This window comes from Melanostigma gelatinosum (assembly GCF_949748355.1).
Source record: "Melanostigma gelatinosum genome assembly, chromosome: 16".
Lineage (NCBI taxonomy): Eukaryota > Metazoa > Chordata > Actinopteri > Perciformes > Zoarcidae > Melanostigma > Melanostigma gelatinosum.
The window spans coordinates 9285527-9310761 of NC_136649.1; the positions used below are offsets into that span (position 1 = coordinate 9285527).

The 25235-nt window shown below is 43.8% G+C and overlaps 1 protein-coding gene across 5 annotated transcripts in view; it reads right to left on the bottom strand.

The window, feature by feature from the left end:
- The window catches only part of ralgapa2 (Ral GTPase activating protein catalytic subunit alpha 2), a 91023-nt gene extending 77384 nt beyond the window's left edge, over positions 1–13639 (bottom strand). For all 5 annotated transcript variants that reach the window (XM_079286375.1, XM_079286373.1, XM_079286372.1 and 2 more), the window contains exons 1-2: positions 13486–13639; positions 670–780 (exon numbers count right to left, since the gene is read on the bottom strand). In XM_079286375.1, coding sequence (XP_079142501.1) covers positions 670–780; positions 13486–13591 — 217 coding nt within the window. In that variant the 5' untranslated portion in view covers positions 13592–13639. The remainder of the gene's footprint in view (positions 1–669; positions 781–13485) is intronic.
- Positions 13640–25235: the final 11596 nt, after the last annotated feature.

The window sequence follows — 25235 nt, forward strand, 5'->3', positions numbered from 1 at the left end:
CTGAATCAGCTGCAGCTTTCTGACGGACTTTTTACAGAGACCTGTAAACACACCGTTACAGTCGTCCAGTCTGCTGAAGATAAATGCGTGGACAAGTTTTTCCAAATCCTGTTGAGACATAAGTCCTCTAATCCTTGATATATTCTTCAGGTGATAGTAGGCTGATTTTGTAATTGTCTTGATATGGCTGTTCAGGTTGAGGTCTGAATCCATAACTACACCTAGATTTCTGGCTTGGTTTGTGGGTTTTAACATCAGTGACTGAAGCTGAGCGGTGATTTTCAATTGTTCGTCCTTGGTACCAAAAACAATTACTTCTCATACTTAGGCTTTTTAAACACAGAACTGGGAGGTAGACTGCATTAGCCCCATCAATAATGCAACAATAATACAGGCCATCTCGTGGACAATTATTCAAAGGAATTTGTGTTACCATGAGAGCATACTACCAGTGGGATTTAACCCCCTAACCCCCGATAGTGTTGGAGGCGGGCTCACCACACACAGTCATAAGCTGCTCTATTCTCATATAAACCCATAATAAAACCTTAATAAACCCTTGTTGTAACATAGAGAGCAGGCAGAGGGTTAATTATTAAACCACCATCGAGGGTGGTGGGCAACTAGTGAGTGTGCAGTTCAAAATAAAGAAATAACCTTTGAACTCACCTTTTAGTTTTAAGTTGCTTTCCAGTGTAATGAAATTTTCATAGAAGATAAAATAAATCTGAGAACAGTTGCCTTCGAAGAACGCCTTCAATTCACTCTTGTCAATGATATCTGTGAAGGAAAGGGGAAAAGTGTCATGACAAAGCAGGCTGTACAAATATAGAGCGTTACACCTTAAATCCAGACATGGGGAATAACTTTATGCAGGACAACCCTCTCTACCCATTGAGCCACGGCCACCCCCGTTAATGATAGTCAGTTGTGTGTCCACGTGTCAGTGTTCATCTCAGTGTACAGAAAGTTGAACTACAAAGTCCTACAAACGAAACCTATTTTGTATTATTTTATAGCAGTCCCGTGAGTGCATTTCTTTCTTCTCGAGCAGCTACGTGACTCGCTGTCTCTTTAACTCAGAAGTGACACTGTTGACGACTTTCCACTTGTTTCCCATTGTTGCAGACTACATGGGTTTTGCAACAAGGCAAACTGCTTCGCTTCCTTATCCCGCGTGACTTCACTGCCGCTCACCTGAGCTCGCATCAACGTGCTGCTGCACTAATGTTCCACTCTCAATCCACAGTTCCTTCAAAAGGGTTTCAGTCACCGTTCGGGATTAGTTTGACGTGTCAGTTGAGATGAGTTTAGGGATTATTTCACGGTGGTTGTGTGGTCTTATGGAGATAGGGAGCGGTGGTCTGGATCAAGGCCAGGCTGAGGTACGTTGACGGCCACACAGTTAATGAGAGAAATAGGTAGTACATGTGTACAGTCGCAAACAGACTGGCACTGACCAAAAAAAAAGCCAAAATTCTCCATGAGATGAACCGCCCATCATTTGTCATACTTACACAACAGTGGTAATGAGATAGGTCTGGCCTGAATAATCAAATATAGGCCAGGAGGAGTACTGGCACACTAACCGCAATTAAGGTTCACCTTCTGTTGCAATTCTCCCTCTGCCACATGGCAAACTGGAAGACTCCCAAAAGCTGTCCAGCTCAGGGGGAGTGCTGGAATTATTCAGTGTGTGACAAAGATTCAGGTTATCTCTGCCCCGAGATTAAAGCAGAGATGATGAAGATGCATGATGGGAAGATCAAGTCCAATGCAAGACAGCCATTAGTTTTCCTCCTTGACGTAGGAAAGACCAGCAAGGCATCGCCCGAGGACGCCAAAATACATCTCTGATCTGCTGCTACCTTATGAACCATCCCGACCCCTCAGGTCGTCTGGGACCGGTCTACTTTCTGTTCCCAGAGTCAGAACTAAACATGGAGAAGCAGCGTTCAGTTTTTCTGCTCCACATATCTGGAACAAAGTCCCAGAAAGCTGCAGGTCTGCTGAGACCCTCGGCTCCTTTAAATCAAGATTGAAGACTTTTCTGTTTGCTGCTGCCTTTAATTGAACCACATTCAATTCATATATTAATCAATTTCCTGCATTTCTGCATTTTACTACTGAATTTTATTTCTTACACTGTTTCTTTAATTGTTTTTAAATCTCCTTTTCTTTTGCCTTATGTTTTGATGCTTTTAATGGTTTTATGTGAAGCACAAATAAACTTGCCTTGCCAAGTGGGCGACATATCACACTCATTTCCAGGTTCGTACTTGTATTTGGGGTTTCTACTAGTTTACATTCTTTAAATGTTTGACAAACCATTTATTTTCCTCATACTGTCTTTCTCAATATACCTGCATTCACCCGCTGTCTGAAAGGCTCAGCTTAAGCGTGTTTTAACTGAATTCCACTCCGTGTCTTACACACTGAAGAACACGTCCGATGCTTAAACTCTGTCAAAGTAGCAACGCTTGAATAAACGCTCCTTGCTGCTGGAGTTAAGCTAATCACATCTGCTTCATTCACGTTTAAGCGTAAGCACAGTTCACGTCCGAACACACACCGACTGGAAACCTGAAGGAACACTTTAATGGTGGGAGTAACGGCTGTCCGTGCAGCGACTTAGTCTTACAGCCAGTAAGAAGTGCACGGAGCACTTGCTGCAACATCCAACACAGAGGCTGGGGCAAAGATTTTTATCTGACTTGTAGAATGACAAATATGCAATGCAAACATTATGAACATTAAGTTCTCTAACGCTCTCTATTCTGTCGGGAGGGGTTTCCTGAATCCTGGTTAGCCTGTGGACAGTGGACGAGAGGGAAGGAAACCAGATTTTGGAGGGCGCGAGGGTCAGTGTAGGTGTGTTGTTGTCGGGACAGCTCGAGCATGTTTATCATACATATCACTGAGTGGGCTGATGTTCAGATAAAAACAGGTTTGAGACTAATTACAGCTGACTTGCTAAATACTCTACAGTCAGCAAACTCCCCCAGACAAAGAGCTGCTCTGGTCTGTGTTCTAGCATTAGACCGGAGCTTCAGCCCACGTCTTTAAGATCAGTTCCAAGGATAATGATGTAATGCCTCAATCAATTTTAATGTCGAAACAAACACTTTATTAATACACTTCTTAACAGGTCTGATCCGTGTGAACGTCGTACCTGTGTGCATGAGAGAGACAAAGAACAGAGAGGAAGTCTGTTTGATAATTACGCAGCTGATTTGAATATTGTTGCATGCGTGTAACAATAGTAGATGGGGGGGGGGAATTCATATGTCATGCTGCATGTCACAGGGCCATCATGGTATGCTCGCCATCTGCTCAGATACCCTGAACCAGCCACTGCAGCATGACGGACGGAGGGAGAGGACTCAAGGGGAGAAAAGAAGATTCTCCATAAAAAGGAACTACACGCCTTGTGACGGCAAGCAAGGCTCTGAGGTGGACGGTAGTCATCTTGGAAAAAGGCTGACAAGACACTGATCAGCCTCCTGGAAGTACAATCCAGACAAAGACGGTCACACTCTAAAATATGCTTGTGTCGGTACGAACAGGTTTCTTTGCAGGCTGCATAAAGTATGTCAAGGGTTCAAAGGTCAGCATTAATCCTCATGCATGAGTAAAGCTACATGTTTATACAGACATGTGCCACACAAGACAGCATTACCAGCATCTTTAAATGACTCAACTGAATGCATTACATTTCAGTAAAATGTGTATAAATGAACACCAGTGATAGATATTCTGCATGAACCGTCTGTTAGTAATGAATGTTCCCTTCTCTCTGGTGTAAATTGGACTTTTTGTAAAAGAAATACCGGGCTGAAGTTGTACAATGGCTGTCAGCATTGTGAAGCGCAACATCCAGCGAGGTTCTTCCCTCAATGGGCTTCACTGACTTCTCACGTAACAGCGTGCGGACAGAGGCCCTGGGGAACTCAGGGGGACGACACTGTATCCTCTGAGCCCGACGAGATAACTGTGGCCTCCAACTGACACCCCTCCGTCTGCGAGACTCTGGTGTCGGAGGCAGACGGAGAGAAAGAGTGCTGGATGACCAGCAGCTGTAGAGAGCCGTGATCACACAGGGCTGTCATGGTGGGAGGAAACCATGTGTCTTAACACTGGGGCGACCGCAGCTGAAAGAGCTGATGGCTCAGAACCGCTCTGTTTGAGGACGCCACGTTAATGCCAACACTCAGTGATGGGATTCACACACAATAGCACTTCTTATAGAGGGGAGGGAGCTGAAGAACGGATACAAGGGGACGAGAGTGGATAGAAGGGTGTATAAGAAAAACCAGCCGAGTTCAGGAACGAAGCAAACCAGAGTCAATCTTTGGAATTCTACTTCTTATTGACTGAGGCTAAGTACTCGGCTATTGCCCTTCAGCTGCCTAAATTGCAGTGAACTAACTATTAAGTCAGCCTTATTGTTAACCGACAAAAAAAAGGCCGTATGAACAATGGACTAGATACTGCTGACAGTGACAACTTAATGATGCGGAGAGCTGCAATCTTCTCTCGTGGAATCAATAAACGCATGCCAAACAGCAGCCGTGGCAGGTTTGGGTTGGATGACACGGTTCTCCATTGTGATACGCTTCCTGTTAAATGTCAGGGAAAAGGCAGAGGTTCCGACACCGTGCCAGAGGACCATCTGGAAAATAACAGTGTGCAGCCACCGCTGAGGGCCACACTGTAATACTACGAAGGGCATCTTCTCAAAATGTGCTATGGAAGCAGATATTATAAACGCACCACGGGAAAAAAAAATTCCCACCCGAACGTCGGTGCAAAGATTATGCCAGTATTTTCCAACCTCTGGCTGGATGACATCACTAAGGGTCTCCCTGTGACTTCTGGGGCCACGGGTGAAAAGGGGGGGGGGGGGGGGGCAGTACTAAATAAACCTATGGCATGCCTTTGGTGCACAACAACTCTGCATAGGACCCCATCCATCTGGTGGGTAGCAACAGCATCATTTTAAGCTTCAGCTGAATAATTAGCATCTCTTTCTGTTGCTTGCTATTCTAATGAACTTATGTTAAACCGGGTTTGCCCAGCGAGCACTAAGCGGTGTGCACATAGGGCTTGTTAGCCAAACGTGTGAAGGTCATCGAGTCGAAGCCTTTGGTATATTTACACAATCAAAACCACACTGGCCACTGTTCAAACTCAACGAGCACACAAGCCACGCACTAATAATCACTCACATTTAACGTTCAGCGATTGTGTAAAGCCATATTTAACCCTCCGGACAACTTACAATGTATAACATTCAAACCAGCTGAAGCTAAAAGTCATTAATATGCCGCATCATACCCAAAAAGCAGACTGATTAGGCCTTTGATCAGACACACACTCATTTGCATTAGCTCTGGGCTAGCTAGCGCTGCAGGTGCACTTCATTCTTGCCAGAAAGGAGACGAGGAGAGAGAAGAGACTGATAGGTTTCTCAGATCAGACACAGAGGACTCTTTAAGGGCTCCGGCAGAGGGATGCCTGGACTCGGGTGCCAACACACAGTGGAAGAGATTGGGGGGGGGGGATATTTTCTTCAATTCCAGTTTCTACATTTAAAACTCACCCTTTCATAATGAAAGAAATCTACACAAGCCACATTTAGCTGCTTTATCATTTTTAAACAGTAAATACATTTTCCACAGTTTTCCTGAACCACATTCTTCCCCCCATAGATTTAAATGTTCTCTTTCAATGTTAAACCTCAACTAAAAAAAGTGACAATACAATAATTAAATGTACATTAGGGACTGTTAAATGATGCCATATTGTGTTCTGCATGCTCTCTGGTATGTTGTTCTCTTTGGCCACAGAGAAGACAAAAAAAAGAAGAAACAAATAAACTGCTTTGTGACCAACGGCTGCCTGAGGAAGTTGATAATTGGCCAATGTAAACGGAGTTTAGTCATAAATCTGTTGAAAAACAGCTGAGGAGGGCAAGTCTGTCACATGATGCATTTTACAGTTGAAGTTACAACGTGCAGCAGGCTGTATGAGCCTCGTCTAACACACAGCTGACTGTGACACCGGTGAACGTGTTCCAAGCTGTGCCAGCCCGGAGACGTCAATCATAATTCAGCACTCGCTGGGACAAATGGATGTTCCTCATCGGGGGGGTAGATTGGAGCCAATTCACTTTTTTTGACGAGCTTAATTTAATCAACTTTCAGTTTGCGGCGTAGCACACAGCCATGTAAGCCAGGGCTCAGCACCAACTGCAGCTGTATTCAAAGAAATCAGAGAAATGCAACAATTAGGAAAAGGCCCATTCCTGCAATCCCAAAAACACTTGTGGTGCATATTCCAACTTCACTATGATGCCACTGTGCCAAGCGCTCGACGGATGCCGCTCAACTTGCGGTCTTGTCTAGCTGTGGAACAGATCGGGGACCATGGGACGACGCAGAGCACAGTGTGAGCGAGTCATGGTAGAACTGGCAAAGCCTGACCTCATCCCAGTCTCAGCTCACACATTAGAGTGGTTTATTTCGGCAGCTTAGCTGCTAAACGAGGCAACTTTCACTCTTCATCATCAGGTGGCGCTAACCTCCTCATCTTTATCAACACAGGGGTATCATTTGTCTCCCTGTAAGTAACTAACTTAAGTGTAGATATGTTCTCGTATCTTTTGCCGACCTCAAATATGCTCTCTAACAACTGTGTAGCAATCTGCTTTTGCTGTTAGCCAAAGCTAAGTGTTTATTTTCTTTTGGCGTTAAACCTATGAATCCATAGCAGATTAGCGGGAGCTTGGACATTCAGAGAGGCAACATGAAACAGAAACTTGGTGCACCAGTAAACTGCAGGTCTTGTGCTGGGTTGGGCCTGAATGACAGGTACACAGTGGAACTAGACCAACCGGTTTTTCGTGTGCGCCGTAAAATCGTGTGTATACATCTTCCCCACCGCTGAAAACAGAGCACTGGTGTTCTCCTATCTCTAGCTCCGAAGCAGAGGAAAGAGAAGAACAGCCTTTGGTTCAACACCATGTGATTTATATCACGTGTGAAACGCACAAACAATAACACCACAGAAGCCTCTCAAAAAGGTTTCTGTGCAATTTTCAAGCATGCAAAACATCCTGGAGGTCAACAAAATGTTCTTAGAAGTCATGTGTTACAACATGTCGCCGAATAAAAAAATAGCTCTTATCCACTCTATAAATAGTGGTTTCCTCTAACAAATAAAGTACGAGGTAAAAAGAGTATTCAGTATTAAAAGTCTGAATTACTTTTCATATACAAGTACAAATGAGGAAGGACACACAGGATTGAAATAGATTCACGTATTTATGTCATGCGAGCTCCAGGACATTACAGAGTCTTTGCTCTTCGATGGAGGCCGATAAGAAATGACTCAGCCGGCCCTCTGCTGCTTTAAAAAAAACAAACACCACCAAAGCAAACCATAACTCAAAGCCGTGACATGTCTGCACAACTTGTTAACTGACAAGACCTGTTACTGATTTGACAAACAGCTATTATTGTGGTAGGAACACACTGCGGCGTCCACATCCCCACTAAGACCCCAGCAGACACTGTGAGGTTTGGTGAGCCAGCACCAGTAATAAATATAATGTGTCAAATAAATAATAAAGTGCTCCGTTTCATCAGCGTTTGCTATTCTAACACCCCTGGGACTGCGGCACAGGACTGTGTTCAGAGGCCGATATAAGAGTTTGGAGCGGGAAAAAGCTTATCGGCGACATCTTCTCAACCTATCGCGAGAATAATGCGTTGAAGCTTATTTCATGGAGAGTAACTTTCGTTAAAAATGATCTCAAACAATGTTAACAATGAATATCTAAAAACGGAACTGAAAGCCTGTCGTGGGTTTACGCCGCGCCATCAGAATGTAGCTGTGAACGCTGAGAAATTAAACATTGATTCGTCTTTGTTAAGGTGATGACGAGGTGCTCATATTTCACTGTCAGACCTCTCCTGTGAGGCTGTAGGACGTGGGTTTTCTTTTCAGCAGCGCTGGTTCTAATGTAATGTGTGGCGTTTGTTCTTTTTCAACTAATTTTAGACCATCAAAGAGAAATAACACAACTAGGCTACAGATGAAAAATATCCTTTTGGCTAACTCTGGCACATTTGCAGAAATGTTTTTTATTAATGTGCACTGTCCCGTTCAAATAAACCAATAAATAAATAAGGCAATGCAACATTTAGCCCAATAAAGTCATTGGAATTTAGTTCTTTAAAAAGTTCCATCTTGCTGACCTTAAGCTAAAACAATGCAGCTTTACATGACGCCATCATTTAAATGGTTCAAACAGCTGATTTCTGTGGCTCATTCCTCATTTCTTCTTCTTTCAAATGTTCTTCTCAAGCTCTGCAGATCTCATGCTAAGGGAAAGAGCTAAGATGCTAAATGCCAGGACCATAATGACAACAACACCACACAAAGACCCGTTACTGGTACACTTCATGAACCTCAACAGCAAAGCCTCTTGCTTTAACAGCCGTTAACAGCGTCACTAACAAATGCCGAAATCATGTTTTTGCCCTCTACTTGTGAAAGGAAGTGTCGTACCGCTTCAAATGCTGTATGTTCATCTCATAATTAAAGTTGTCTGTTATTTTGGCCGATGGCGTAATTGAAATCATTTTGTGCAGATTTAATTTTCAAGTTGAAGAAAAGAGTCGATTTGTGCTCTTCGGTGCGTGATAGCCTGTGAGGAGGAACTCAGAGAAACAGCCTCAAGACCCTAAGAAGCGACTCAAACCCTTTTGTGATCGCTCACTGCTGGCTTTAACACTTGGCGAGAAACCCTCGAGAGTCGACGCCGGGCCTACATAGTGTGGAATAAAAGATTAGAAGATGATAAGAGGCTGACGTTATTCACACGTCTGACCCGAGTGTTTCACAAAAGGGTGGAATCAGAAGTCGAGTGATCTCAGCCACGCAGAGGACCAGGCTGAGAGCCCTTCCAGTGTGCTGCACATTGTCTCCTCTGGTGCTTCACCTTGCGATTTCCTCTTACACCAGCAGCGCTTGCAGTTGACCCTGGCCTCAGCAACACTTGGAGCAGGCACATGGAGAGAAGGTGTAATGACGCCAGATTTCATTTCTTCCAAAGACGAGTGCAGATCTTCTTTGATAACAAAAAAAAAGCATCAGCTTTGGCCACACACACACACGCCTGTTGTCACTAACAACACCTGCACACATTCACTGTTGTTCCCATGCAGTTCACCAACAGGTCCGAGCCGAGCTTGTTTACAGCAGTTGAAGAGAACAAAAGGAAACAAACAAAAGCTCTTTGAGATGGAGATTAGGTAATGTAGATGTTTGTCCTTCAACCATAGGGCCATGCTCAAATATAAATATATATATATTTTCCAGATTGTTCCAACTTTTCTATTATTTGCATTTACCCACTTAGTTATTCCATTTACATTTCTGATGATTATTTATTAAAAATCTCATTGGATCTCACAATCTCACATGGCGGGAGCAAGAGACAAACTCTCCTCCAGGAATAAGTGGGTGGGTGGGTGGGTGGGTGGGTGGTACCCCCCCCCCCCCCACAAACACTCCTTCAGTATTGTATTGCTAGCATTTTGACCGTCCACCTCAGGCTTATTTTTGGAGGAACACCGGTATATGCAACAACAAGGACTTGGGGCCGTGCTGGAGAATGACTTTGAGCAGGAGAGCTTCCGTCGAGAGAAGCAGTGAACGATCAGGTGGTCTGCTGCTGGGCTCCTGTAATGAACAACCTCAGCCAAATCCAGCCAGGCATGACCGGCAAATTAACATGCAGCAGCTTTCACACTCTATCCCCACAGATCCGCCCGGCCAGTGAGCAGGAAACCAGTACAGGGCTCTGAAACTAGCCCCGACCACAGATTGCACTTTCAACTCCAATACCACTGCTACCATGACCTCTGGTCCTGGAACTACACAGGAAATGAGACTTAAACTACAAAATACTTCACTGAAACATCATAAAGCACAACAGACAATGAACTCTGAGGGGTCCGTCAACTCAACTTGTGTACAAATATTGTAATATAGAAATTTAAGATGACATATGAAGGAAATTCTCTTACAGGTTATGATGTTTCATGTCACCGACAGATCAGAGCTGTATACATTTAACGGACATCACACGAGGGAACTCTTCCATCTAGGGCAAAAGTTATTCTTGTAAATCGAATGACTAGTAGAAAAAAAACCCCGCTGTCAGCAATTAAAAGAGGCCAGCTATACTCCCTCAAGTCCCTGTCCCGTCCTCCACAGCACCCCGTCTCTCACCACTGCTTCCTGTCCACACAGGAAGCAGCAGCGCCAGGAGGAAGTCCTTACTCAGCTGAAAGCACGGTGGAATCAGGGAGGTTCGGGGGACATCGACGTGGAGGCCCTTCTATCAGCCGCTGGACAAACAGAGCAGCCTTATCTTCAGCTGCACACGAGTGGAAGAACAACAGAGAGCACGCAGAGCTCGGTAGTGACCTCCGCTTTGGTCGTGCTGGTCTTGACATTGAAGGTGTGCTGTGATAGCAGAGAGATCCGGGCTCGCCGCGTTAACACTTCTGTTCGAGCTAACTGAAAACTGTGATACTGGCTGTCACAGCTGTGCAAGAAATCAATAAAACAGCAAACATGCCACTAGGTCTGACCCAAGCACGCATCAGTCGACAAACAGTTCAAACCCATCTAAACACGGCATCTTTCTTAAAGGGATTCCTTCTTTCCAATGATTTCCGCTGCTACTGCAGACAGAGCTTCACGCTTTGCCTAAAAGTGCATAATTGCACATAAAGTAATGTCTTTATTTATTTTATTTTGAATATCACAACATGTAAAAAGAGATGATGTGCACTTAAAGTCAGTTTTGAATCATTGTTTTCTTTAATATAAGTGCCGATCTACTTAACCCTTACATACTGTTTATATTTAATGCCCCACAGTATGGTTCGGGTCAATTTTGACCCAGACCAAGAATTCCCTCATAATAAGTATCTCTACCAAATGTTAAACTACAGATCTATTGTCTAAATAAATAGCCTATGTCTCATTAATAAATGTATGATTAATCCTTAATAAATGTGTCAGAGAGCAGGGAGAGTGTATTTTTTAAGTTTTACAACATTCGTTTTTGGACAGAAACATCTACTATTACACATTATCATGTCCTGTTTTACATAAGACATAAAAGACAAAATGATTTAAATATATTTTATTGAATTTGAAAATGGCATGAACATTCTGGATCTGTTGGAATTCATAATATAACCATATTTAATCATTGCAACCATCAAACACTGTCCTCACTGCTATATCATAAGAAATCATAATTATCAATATTATTATTGTCATAACATTTACCACTTAGAGCACAAAACATTACATAATAAAATGCTTATTATAAACTAGTCAATAATCAGTGATCAGAGCTTTCTTCCTGCTCTGACACATCCTCCAAATTACTATCAACCTCCTCATCTTGGAAGAACAGATCGAGGGCCTGTTGCACACTAAATCCTGCTGCAATGTCAGTCACTGCAATGGCAGCTCAGGTACCTTCATAATGTTATGACTCTGCGGGAACCTGTGCAAATGTTGTTGGAACACAGACAGTTCTCGTGACAGTGTCGAGGTCCCCCTTGAACTCTGTCACCACTGTCCCATAACAAATGCACACAGACATGGCCTGTACCGTTTCACAGTTTCAAGATTCCCTAAAACCACCACTTTCCTTGATTTGACCCACACTGGTAGATCTAAAATCCATCTCAATAGATACGGGTCAAATTTGACCCGAAACAGCCTTAGTGTACAAACACTTGGAGCACCTGTACAAAAGTATAACATTTTAAAATATATTTCATTTTTGTGTATTTTGGGTCACTTTAGGAAAAGTCATCAAATGTCAGGCTAAAAGAATGACGTTTAGGGTATTTGTACTGCTGTCAAATGTCAAAGCGGGTCAAAAATAGACAATGCAGTGTTAACTACATTTTCATTGAAGTTCAGCAATTTTGTCTCTCATTTGTTATTGTAATTAAATTGTCATAATCAGAAAAACAACAACAATATATCTGCATTATACATCAGCCGCCCTGTTCTCCAAACATCAGCATCAGCCAGTGAGAAGCCCATAGTGGTCAACCTCCAGTATAAATACCACGAGTCCATAAGACTACATATCAAACTGCATTACAATCCTTAGATACAAACTCTTCAGGTACAGAGCGATACGTGAGCATAAGTGACCTACTTTGAAGTTCTGGAGAGAAAAGCACATCGTACAGTATGTTGCACTTATAACGAATCCATTGCAGTTTTCCTCCATTCAATACAATTCCCTCCTGACAACTTCCTCCCTTTCCACACTCTCCCAAAGTACCTACTGGCCCTGTTCTGTCTGTGGTACTATGCATATGAATAACAGAAGTGAATCAGTACAAATATACAGTACCGGTACTATGAAGGTCATCTTGGTTGTAACAGAATGAGTCTACTCAGGTGGGATGCAATAAAAAAATGTATACCTGCGTCCCTAAAATACAACTGAAGTTAGACTATAAAGTCATGTGGACTCAGTTCAGCAAAACAGAATGCACATAAACTGTTTAGCGTGCATGTGGATTTGACATTCAGACTCATAGGGGCAAAGAAATCCACTAAACGACTCTTTTAGATTGATCAATGAATGAAACAGGTTCCATTATGTGTAATACAAAACGCTGATGTGCAGCACAAGTAATGTCTCTTTAGAAGACCATAAACTAGGACAGCGGTTGTAACAACAGTCACACAACAGTCTTGTGACAGCCATAAACACTGCACTTCCTTGTTCAATGAAAGAAACAAAAAGGAAATCACCAATTTAGTTTCTTCACGTTTATATTTTCTGATTTCCACATCAGTACAATACACAACATCCCTAGGACAGAGTCACTTGATAGCAGCTCAACCTGCTACAGATCTAGAATAAAGCTGTATTCTCACTTCAGCATTAAGCATACAAACATGTGAGCTGTGTTTGTCAGGTGTCGAGCCAGAGTTGCAAATACTAGCCAGGATAACACGAGACTAAATGACAACAAAGGCTTGTGATGGGCATCTGCTTCTGAGGCGACTGACAAGGCAGCATCAGCTAGCATTGGCTAGCTAGTTAGCCACAAGGGGAGCTAGCTCACATTAGCTAGCATCCATGCCTTATCTCAGTGAGTCTTGTCTGACATTAGAACATTAAAAAAAATCAATGAAAACTTGTGGTGAGTGGCAAACACTTCCAATTCCGGAGGTGTTTTTTTGTGCGAAATTATTTCCCCTGTCAGCTGGCTCGCATTCGCCACCGCAGTGACAGCCAGCCAGCTAACCTGACGCCGTGTTTGACGTTAGCTTGTCTGCTGATGCCAGCTAGCTAGCTCGACTAGCTAACAGCTCAGCGGTGCAACATCAGAAGCCCCGGTGTGACATTTCACTCACCTAACAGGGACCGGAGGTGTTTGAGCCGGGTCAGTACATCCTTCTTTGGGTCCAGAACTTTCTGTGTAGATTTCTTGACGTCTCCATGCCCCCTTCGAGTGAACATACCGCTGTGAAATGCAACCGTGGAAGCTGAAATCACCTGTGTTTCACCATACACCGAGCCTCCAGTGCGACTGTCACTTTCCTCACCACCGCTCTATGCCTGCTCGGTAAACATTCGGCCGACGGCCGCTAGAGTCCTGTTGTTTTTTTGGTGGGTGTAAACACGGAAGCGCAGCCTGACAGAGAGGAGTGGTCAGATGATGAAGAATACGCCTCCTTCTTTACAACCGTTCCACCTTGCACTTCCAATGGGCTTGTTTTCATGCATGTTAACCTTTTAGTATACTTAACATATTTGTAGTTTAACGCCCTGTGGAGAAGGTTTCGTCACGTTCGAGTCCCACACTGTCAACGCTTGAAAAATGGGAAAGATAAGCATGTGTGCAATGTCTCGCAGTGAACTTTAGGTTCAAGACTGGCACCCATCTTCAGTCTAAAAAACAAGCGATTCCACTTTATTCCACACAATAGACGTCTGATAATAGGAGATTGGAGTCTGGCTGTTTAACGGCTCCCAAGCGCCCTCTGGTGTTTGAAGTAGGAAAGCACAAATCGCCGGGAACAACAGTTTATAAATGCATGGGAATGAAGAGGACAGCTGGACTTGCTTCAACGTAAATAGCAAACATATTTTACGCCATGGCCTGTATGTTTGGGATCATTCTGCAACCAGACATTTTTTACATTTCGGATTTATATGCAAATTATTTTCTCGATAATGGTTTGATGCATACAATTTCAGAAAGAAATGTTAAAATTCACATCGTAGCCTACTTTACAAGTGCTTGTTTTGTCCGCCCCACGGTCAAAAACCCAAAGATCTTCAGTTTGATATATTAATATTCTCATTTGAGCAGTTTTTTGCCTAAAAAAATACTTAACAATTAATTAATTGTCAAAGTTGTTTAATTAGTAGTAGCTACTTAGTCTTCTATCAATTCACGAATCGATTAATCTACTAATCATTAACAAACGAGACTAGTCATTTTCAGCCTTTCTAAGAGCTTCAATGAAAGAGTCAATCAAAACTAAATTATAAAGCAACACACTTGTGTAGGCTCTATTTAAACATTTATTTAAACATTTCGCATGTTTGTCTGCTATTGAGAGGAAACTGGATAACCACAATGCAGTGGTTTCAATGTTTGTCATTAATATGTTATGATCAAAAATACGTCTGCACTTTTATTTGTAGACTAGACAGTTTTCACTGCAGACATTTTGACTGAGAAATGAGCACAGAAGTAATCAATAACATTTGAGTGTTTTAGTTCCAGGGCTTTGGTAGTGTGCATGTTGGCTCTAAATGGACCAGAATCACCATGCATGTTATTGATGCACGTGTGCGTTTCCTGCTATGAGAAGTGGGTAAATGTGTCTACTGTAAAAAAAAGAAGAAAAAGGTCCATTAAATGTAGGTTTAGGTGTTTTATCTGACGGAATATTCTGTAGTATGAGTGTAAAATGATTGTTCTCATGCTGTATAAATGCACATCAATGCCTTTCAAGTCTTACTGTAGTTAACTCCAGCTCAGAGTTCTCACGTTGTAGTCAAAGCCTGTATTAAAAATACTGCGGGTCTCATATCCACAATGAATGCACCATTTGTTGCAGTTATGATTGAACCAAGGAACCTAAATTCCAGATCAAAGACACTTGTATTTTTTGATATTCACACTCCTCTACAGTGACACTTACAAAGAAAAAAAAGGTAGAACAGCTTCACTGCTCATTCAAGCCGCTGCCACTTGACACTTTAAACTGGAGGTTTTGATGAATTAATATGAATACAAGGGATTTTTTTCAGTGTGCTCGTGACTTTAATGGATTTTCAAAAATAATTAGTTCTACATGGTTGTGCAGACAGCAAATTCCATCTTGGAAATGAAAAAAAACAAAACAAGTGTTTACTTTCTGAGATGAATCTTACGTTTTGAAGAAATTGGATGCATCCGTTAATCAACCCCAACAAACTGACATTCCGTGCAATCTCACACGTTCGCTTGTCTGAACCGATCTCTCTTATTTTGGAGGCAATTCATTTTGAGGCTAAGCTGGGAGAATTATTTTATTCACACACTTTAGAACGCATCTCATTGAAGACAGAGCTTAGACTGCAGAGTTCAACTTCGTGACTGAGAAATCTTTTCCGACTTAAAGTCTACTTATGAAAAAGAAATGGACATATAACCCTAACCGTGCCATTGTCCCCCCTATCACATATCACATGATGCAATACTGTCCCCCCCCCCCCCCCCCCCCCCCCCCCCCCCCCTCCTCCAGACTTTATAATATAAAGTCTACTATTATAAAAATAGGTTTATTTTCTATTTATTGAACTCAAGTGAGATTTTGGATGACCAAATTTACCAGGAGATGGCGCCTAAACCACCGGGAACAAACAAAGCAACACGGTGAATCTGTTTATTTTCATGAATTAAAAAGTGCATATGAATGTGATGCAAATACAGTTGTAAAAATGACTTACATCGCAAGAAAGGGAGGAACAATCGTCAAAGAAAATGTGAAACAAGTCTCAGAAAAAAAGGCCTTTGTTAGAATAAAAAGCATTGACAAGAATGCCAGTGGTCGACTGTGAGGGATCTTATACTCTCCAGAAAAGAAGACAAGACTGTATTTTATTTCATCTACATACCACCCACACATATTGAGCCCTGACAATGTTGCGAGAGTGTTTGTTTGTCTCTTGTTCAAGCTTCTGCACAATGGATGTCTTGAGTGATAGGAGAGGGAACAGAGGGTGGTGAGAGCGGGAGGCCAAAGAGGAGGAGTAAAAAAAAAATAAAATCAGCCTTTGCCCCGCAGTTTGGTATGACACTCATTATCTGAAGTGGGCCATTCTGAGGAAGGAGGAGGTTGCCTGTCACAACAGATGTTGATTACACAAAACAGGGTAGTTTGGAAGGATGCGTGAATAAAACACAAGCTCCCACACACACACACACAGACACACACACACAGACACACAGACAGGGTTATTGTTGGTGCTTTGTCACCAGTCTTAATTGATTGTAATCACCATTCCTTCTTGGCAAACCTCCCCTGTTCTTGAAGTGCAGGTTATTGCTCATTATCTAAGATGGCACGGACCTATACGATAATCTATCAACGACAACAATGGGACTGGACGTTTTCTTCCTTCTCTCATCCTGCACCTGGACGTGTTTGTCTTTTTCTTTTTCCGGGTCCAGCTCCATTTCTGAAAGACCGTATAGGCTGAGACAACTCAACTCCACAGTCTGCTGTGGAGTTGAGTTCAGCGCCGAATTAGACAATTACGGGGCCAACTGTGACATTATTTTCCGAATGAGATTGTTTATTTCAAAATGGGATTTCCAGAGTATAAACCCAGCATCATTTATTTGTTTTCATACAGGCCTAGAATTGCCAATTGCCAGGGCCTGTCAGAGGAATGAAAGCCTCGTGGTGACCAAATGGTGGCACTGTAGCCTTACAAATGTACACCCGGCTTCTCATGGCCAGGCTGTCGGACTGATTCCAATCCAAGGTTTGAAAAGCACTTGTCTGCTCTAAATTGTTCTTATAAAGAGCTTGGAAATACTTGACTTCTCTCCTTATGCGGTTATGGATTTCCTTTTTGTACAATTAAGTGCCATTAAAAGCTAATATATCCTGTTAAACCACATTAAGGTGTTGGGGTGGACAGTGGCACGGTTACCCATCCGCATATTGTGAACAGGAGCCCGCTCTCTGAGCATTTTTTGAAATCTATATCGGGCCATTCAGAAACTTCACGATGAAAAGGATCAAAAGGGAACTGTCCACAGGGCTGCTGATTTTTTTCAGCCGGTGAGACCACCCACAGCCGCTTGACATAGATGAGCTCCGGAGCAATGAAATGATGAAACAAAACCAATCTGTGTTTGAGTCAACCGCAGGCTCGCAGGCACAGTGTCTCGCATGAAACGCTTTTGAATTTTTTGTTTTTTTTTGTACGAGCCCTCAGGAGAGTAATCATCAAAAAATATATATTGATCAAATTATATTAAATACATTTAATTCATTCAATATATTTTAGGTTATATTAAAGTACAGACATATTTTATTGGAATCCGTGATGCCATTTGTCAACAGAAGGTTCTACAAATAAGAGTCATTTGAGATGAAAGCTCCCACCAGGGGTCGTCATGGTGCCCTCGACCGCCAAGGTTATCTCCCAATTAACAAGTTCAAAGCAGAATATCCAGAATGGCAGCGCCTCTATCCTTTTATGTAGAAGAGCTGAAAAAGAGTGCGGGTTTTTCTAAACAACAAAATGAGGAAACATCTTTTGTTCCCGCGTCCCCTTTTTCAAACACGACAAATGTGCATCTCTGCACATGGATATAAGCAATTTCCAAATCTAGTGTTTGTAACGCACACCGCAGGTTGTAGCACATCTCCATCGAGGTTAATGAGGGGGCACTCTGAAGTAATTAAAAGAAGAGCATTATAAGGCAGCAGTTTCACACAAGGCACTCATGGCAGCATAACCCAGACTTAATTAAAACTCTTTGCTGACAGCATTCTGTATCTGCTCAGGTAATCTGCTGTGAAATTAATAAGGAGGGAGAAAATTACTAATGTTGGCAAAGAAAGGCAATTTTTTTTTTTTTTGCCTGCCGTATGCATGACAGGGGTCTCTATCTGGAATGTGTGAGCCTTATTGTGCTGAGAAATACTTCTTCAGGTTCTCACCGTAATCTGATTCCAATTTCACTTACGGCGTGACACCGTAGCGACCAGCCGGGGGGGGGGGGGGGGGGGGGGGGGGCGTTTAATTGAAATGTCCGTGCTTTTAATTGGATTCTGTTAAGATGTGAAATTACCTCCTGAAATGCAGTCTTGTACCTTTAAATGCTGATACAGAGCGGTTTCCAGCGGTGATCAGTTAAGGAGCTGTAATAATGCCTCCATTCAGCGGCGCCGAGGCAAAACAACATTCTCCAATCTGGAGACAAACTGCTCAAAACCTGGAGCCTTGCGTTTCAAAGACAGACACTCGTCTCGTGAAATGAATTCTTATTATTTATTCATTTTAACTGGGTAGTGCTTGAGCGACAATGCAACACTTGCTCCCGCTGTAGGGAGTCGAGGTATCCATTCATTTTTCCGGGGAGCTTTCTTTATCGGCTACCGATATGTTTGTTGCAGTCATGATGCACACTGCTCTTTGTCATGATACTGTATTTAGACCAACAGAATCACACAGTGGCTGCAAGATATCCATCGCAAGGCAAGTGAACCAGGCATTCATGATATCATCTTTGAGCTGAAGGTGCTGGCATCTGACATGTTCAGGTGACGTGTGGGTGGTAGGCAGCAAAGCTTCCCTCACCTCCTTGAGGGTTGCGCTCGTCCGACCTCCTGCATTGAGATTTGTAAATGTTCCCATTCTAGGAACCGTGTCACCCTGCTGTGGGCCGCGCAAAAAACATCCCTGCCTCCTCCACCTACATCCATGACCCCCTCTGATAAGCTTGGAGTTCATCCCTGTCACTGATTAGTTTCTGGCATATTGAATGCCCATGTCTGCGGCCCCGTGTCACCCCAAGCTGGCTCTACCTGTGTGTGGTTGGATCAGCAGGTGGCTGGCACACCGTCCAGCGTGATACTGAAACCATCATTTATACATAACAGTACTCCGTGCGCTCGGCAAAGCCATGTTTCCCGCCTTGGGAATTAACCGCCTTGGTTACTTCATAATTCCAGAAAAATTAATAAATAGATAGTGCCTTGATTTATGCCAGAGATGCACCGTTTTGGAATAACTTGCAAAAAATGTTCTGTGCGATTCTAGGATTCATATTCTGTGCGAGTGAGGATCCTGAAAATGGGAGGGTCATTAGTAACATGTCTGTCCAAATCCCCTCTCTTCTGTGTGTGTGTGTGTGTGTGCGTGTGCGGTTTGCGTGAATTCACATGCGTTTGTTTGTTTTCCGTGCCACGGCTGGCCCAAGTCGGAGCCACGGGAGTGTGAAATAACAAGCACAAGAGGGATTTCACGCCTTTACAGAGCTGAAAAGGTATGTTTTTGTCAGACAACTCAGTCCATTTCCATCCCCAACAAACTTGTTTGCTTCCCACTAGTCACTGCCTACTTCCTAAAAAAACAAAAAAAAAACGCCATACAATTAAAGGGCAACATTATATATGGGTTCCCACGGGTATAGTGTGTCCAAGTTTGCTAATGCTACACCTCTGGCCTGTTTTATCGCTGTTATCAGCGGCACACGGTGCATCATTAGAAGAAGACAAACAGCCCGCTTTCTTTTTGGGGGGCAGACGCGCTGACAGAAAATCAATGGCCGGTTTCCCATGAGCACCTAATTAGCTGCACACTTGTGCACTGTTGAATCACGGGACCGGATCTCTTTGTCTGCCGAGTCGATCGGGCGAAATGCATGAGAGACACCTTCAGAGCTGATAAAGTGTCAGAGAGGTGAGGAGTAAACACGTAAGTGACACTTATGGTCTAGCACGTCTCCCACCCACTGTATGCTTTGGCAAGGCTTGATTTGAACTTTATCGGCCATGCCAGCGCAGCGTTTCACACTGACGGGCAATATATGTTCATCAAGGAAGCGCTCTTATCTCACAAACACCTCCGACCACGTTTGTAAAAGTTGGCTACAGCAGAGGGTCAGGAAACAAGTGCTGGGTATGGAATGAAAATAGAACGTTGAGTGCCATGCAGGAGGCAGTTTTCCTGCATAGCACTGACTCGATTGGTCTCTCACTGGAAATTCTAAACATTGAATAAAGAAAGGGAAGAGGTGGGCGGAAAAAAAACAACCGAAAATGTCCAAACCGATTCTATAACCTGTTGGAGTGACACTTGCGAATTTCCACTATGGACAAGGTGGCAGTACAAACGCAGATAGACGAAGGGGAATAAAAGGGCCTTCTCATGACAAACTTTCTGGAAATGTCAGCCTTTCATGCTTTTGAGAAGACCTATTTCATATCTATTACAGCAGGCATTCTGTGTCCGATATTTCAGATTCCAGTACTCCCCGCGCTGCAAATCCTCTGCCAATCTTTCCGCCCTTAAGAATCTCTGCCAGGCCCGATGCATTATTCCCCCTACATCCTCTCTCCCCCTTTTGATGTGACAGAACAAACCGCGACCTATTAGGATTAAGGCTTTGAAAAGATCTTTGAAGCCGCTCAAGGTTCCTTTAAACTGGGGAATGACAATATGAGCTGTGTGGCAGCAGATGCTGAATGGAGTGATTGCTAGTCCTCCTCAGCGAGGTCTGCTGTCACACAACACACAGACGCACACAAACACACACACAACACACACACACGTACATGCGTTAGCGAGTGCGCGAGCGCACACAAACACCTCGCAGCATCCACCCTTTACCCCGCAGTCGTCTCTTGCAGCACATGTGTTGTGCTCACAAATGCAGATTTGGTTCAGCACTTTGGAGTTTGGCGCCGAGCCTTTGTTGTATCTGAACTGCTGCCCAGGATGAAAATTAAAATACCTTGCACCCCCCCCCCCCCCCACCCCCCCCACCCTTTAATGATCTGTTTCTGTTTAGGACACAGTCATGTCAAAAGCATCCTCGGAGGCAGGATGCTGCAATGTGGAGGACGGCGGTAAACACGGAGGGATGTGGGCTGCTGGAGACACGCATGAAAGGGAGAAGTCGTAACCCACTTGTCGGTGCTAACGACGTCGTCTGTATGAGTGCTGAGTTTTGTGTCTACTTAAAAACACAATGGCACGCTGCGGGAGCAGTTTATCTGGCTGAAAATTAGAGTTCAAGGTGTCCCACTTTACAACGCGAAGATTCTCAAAAGCAGAGGAGAATTTTCATTTTTCTATATATATATATATCTATATATATATATATATATAGATATATATATATTTGTTTTTACGATGCCTCAGCGCTGACAGTACATCTGATGATGCTGGAATGATGGAATGCCGCACTGATGCCAAGGAGAAGAAATTAAGTACAAATGACACCCTGAATGCGACCTACACACTTTACTTCAGTCACACAGACATGGCGGAGTGCAAACGCCATTGCTATGCATCTCCCGCAAATCAAATGAGAATTTAGCTTTCTTTTATCGAATCACTCCTCTGAATATCCCTTATCGTACCTGCCTCGTCCCCCCCTGAGGTATAGCCGAGGACAGATGTGATATCGAATATTCAAACTGGGTGATTCCTGGAGTGATTTATCGAGGCAAATTTCACGGGTGATCCTATTTAGATATTCACCGTCTGTTATGCGTGGCGTCGGGGGGGGGGGGGGGGGGTTAAACATGCCCCGGTGTGAGATGCCACCGCCAGACAGTCACTACAGATAGCCGGTCTGTCGAGAAATGAAGCCATGGGACACGGAGGGCAAAGGCTTCTCAGTGCACAGTCGGAGAGACACGTTCTCGGGGAGCTGCCACCATAGAGCACATATTGATCTGCCATTGCATCTTATCTTTGCGACTCTAGATTAAAATGCTGAACACTGGCTCCCCTCACCCCCCACCCCTCTCTCTGCCAGGCTGAAGGCCTTTCTATATCCCTGAGTGGAGGAGCTCTAATCTCCCCATGAAGTAGTGGGAGCCTATCACTGGCAGAAAAACGCACAGTTCTCACTGCAGAAAGAGGGGGAGCTCAGAAATTAGCCGGCTTAAAAATGCTCCCCCGTCGGGGTTGAAGCCCTGACAAAAACGGGCAGGAATAAAGGGGAGAAAGCCTGGGCAGACAGACGGATGAGCCCGGGGCTCCAGAGCTTTGACTTTGGCCAAACAAACGTTTGTTTTTTCAAAGTGCTTTTATGGTGGGATGGATTAAGGCGGATGTGGACCAAAGCCCCCCACCTCCCCTGCCCGTCCGTGGTCTTGTCAAACGGTGCATTGAGAAGAGGGGTCGCACCTGTTAGGGCAGCCCATGAGGAGAGCCCGGACCAGGATGATATTGAGCAGGGCTTTGTGGGTATCAGAGTCAAAACAAAGCTGTCAGCCAGGGCTCATTCATCTTTGATGTTCATTGATGAGGAAACTGGTGAGCCTCAACAGGGCATTGTTTCCTCTAAGTGGTGCCCATTGATAGCCAGAAAGCCACGTTTGTTTTTCATCTCTGACGGGTGGAGCTCATTTTAAAAGGCTTAATGGTGCATTTAACCAGTCCAAAACACTGTGCTTTGGAGCCCTCCTCCGCTGGCTCTGGGCTGTCTTCCTGCTTCCTAAATAGGCTATAAACAATAATAAAATGCTAATCACGTGTGAATGGCCAACACCGGTGGGCATGCATGTATCGTCGAGCCCCGGGCTCTCATAAATGCCCGCTGTGACAAATGAAGATCCAGGAACAGGGGCATTTGACTGCCATCATGTCTGCTTCCTGCCCCATCCTCCACCTCTCCACTCTCTTTGACATAAAAACCTGGATAGCCTTCATAAAGTGCATTTCTCATGCTATTGTTCAGCTAATCATATCCTCTCCAACAATTTCAGGATGTGACAAGATAAGACAAGGAATATTAATGCCATATCGGCTCATCTCAAATTATGGAAACGTGGGGATGAGGGATGAGGGGGAGGGTGGGTATCTGGGGAGGAAATAGAAATCAATTTATACCGCTTCCATTTTGTATATTGCCTTGAAAAGAAAACAGTAATTTTCCACGTTATCTACCTCAAATCCTATTAAAACCAGGTTAATTTAGTGCCAACCATTTCAAAACATAATCACATCGCCCGATCAGCTGATGTCTTTGAGTGCTCTCTGTTTGTAAGGTTTAACTGTTCAAATTTACCATCATGTCAGATAGCGCGCGTGACTGAGGCATGATCTTGGTTATCACTTGCTGAATGGTGAATGCAGGAACCCCACATTAATTAAATTCTCAATTGATAGTGGCCCACCTTTGAATAAAGTGAATGCAGCGGCGCCACGGCTGGAAATCCTTCAATCCGCCGCGTAAAAAATGCCACGTTGTTTGTCATTTAACTCTTCGGTTGACCTCGTCTTTCCTGGCATTCACGTTTCTCGGTTCTACGCCTTTCTATAAGGACACTGCCTTGAATCAAATGTAATTAATGAGAAAGTTCACCTTGCCTATTGTGTACACGGTATCAACAAAGCATTATATCCTTCATGAATGCTCTGTGGTTTGTACGTTCCACCCGGAGCTGCATGCTCACAATTTACCACTATAGATCCTGCATTCATGAATATTAATGAGTCTTCCTCAAGAGCTGGCCCCTGTTGTTGTGGAAAAGAAAAACAAGGACTCTTGCCTTGTTTCAGCGCAGCGGTGTAACAAGGATGCACAGCCACATCTTACCTTAAATAAGGGTCTCTGTTTACACCTTCAAAGCACTGGAGGAAGAAGCTCTCGCAGAGTTTCTCTTCCTCTCGCTCCTGATTGTTTGCAAGCTTGATTCGCTTGGATTCTTAAATGATAGGCTCATATAGAGCCCCGAGACTTTATTCATGTGGCCGCGTATTGGTTGGCTGCCTCCTTAAGCGTGAGGATATATGCAAGAGCAATCAAATATTTCTATGGCTTGTATAAATGATGGTGGATGGGAGAGGAAGTTTGAATTCTTCACTCCTCATTTGCGGTGCAATTGCCAGAGTGTGTATTGCCTATTTTTGCGGAAAGAAAATAGATGGCTTCGTCACTCAGTATGCATAAAAATGTTTGTTGTACGCTGTCAACGGAAATGATAGCAATTCTATTTGTCTTATGAGGAGAGACATTGTTACAAAGTCGGAACAGCAGTTTCCATGAAAGGGATTGTTTGCCCGTTCTCAAGTTATTTTCGTCAGACGTCATATCGCCACGGACCCCTTTCAAATGCCCAATCCCCTGTCACAATGTGATACGTTAAGTGGAAAGCAGAAAAGTTACTTGACTTTCTTTTTGCATACACCTCAGAAGACACAGATTGACAAGCTGTCCTCTTATTTTCTGCACCTACTGTGTGGCATCAAGCAACAACTTGATACAAGTCTGCTCATCCGACACCAATAATACACCGCAGAGATTACAATTTGTGTCTTTATCTAAGATGACACGCTGTCATAGATGCGGCCCGTCCACATCCGCCTTGCAGTCTCATATCATTCAGCACTTGAGCCAAACATATATTTCTATCAAGGCGCGGGAGAATAGCATCCTCCGTTTCGCGCAGAGGAGGTGTGTCCCCCTTCTATCGCCACGAGAGAGAGGGAGAGCGAAAGACTGGGGGGGGGGGGGGCGGGTACCTCTCTTTTGTTCACTCCCCTCTCTAACTGGTAGTGTTTGACTTCCCCCAGCCAGGAGTGGGTAATTCTGGAGCCCTGTGTGAGGTTGTTAGATCACTGAGGCCCAAGACAGCACCATTCTTTGCAGACCCTTGACAGCAAATATGTGGTAATGATATTGTCTCCTGCTGGGTAATAACACACAATTCAGACTGCCACATACTGCAGTCGCCGGGGAAAAAATGGAGGGGAGAGCGGGAAAAAAAAAGAATTACACTGAAGTACTGGAGGAAAATGACAGGAGAAATGTCTTCAACCTGAAGTGCTGTATTGAAAAAAGATTCGCTCCTGCAGGACACTGCAGGAGGAGCAACTGTTTTATTCCCCTCTGCTCAGAACGACG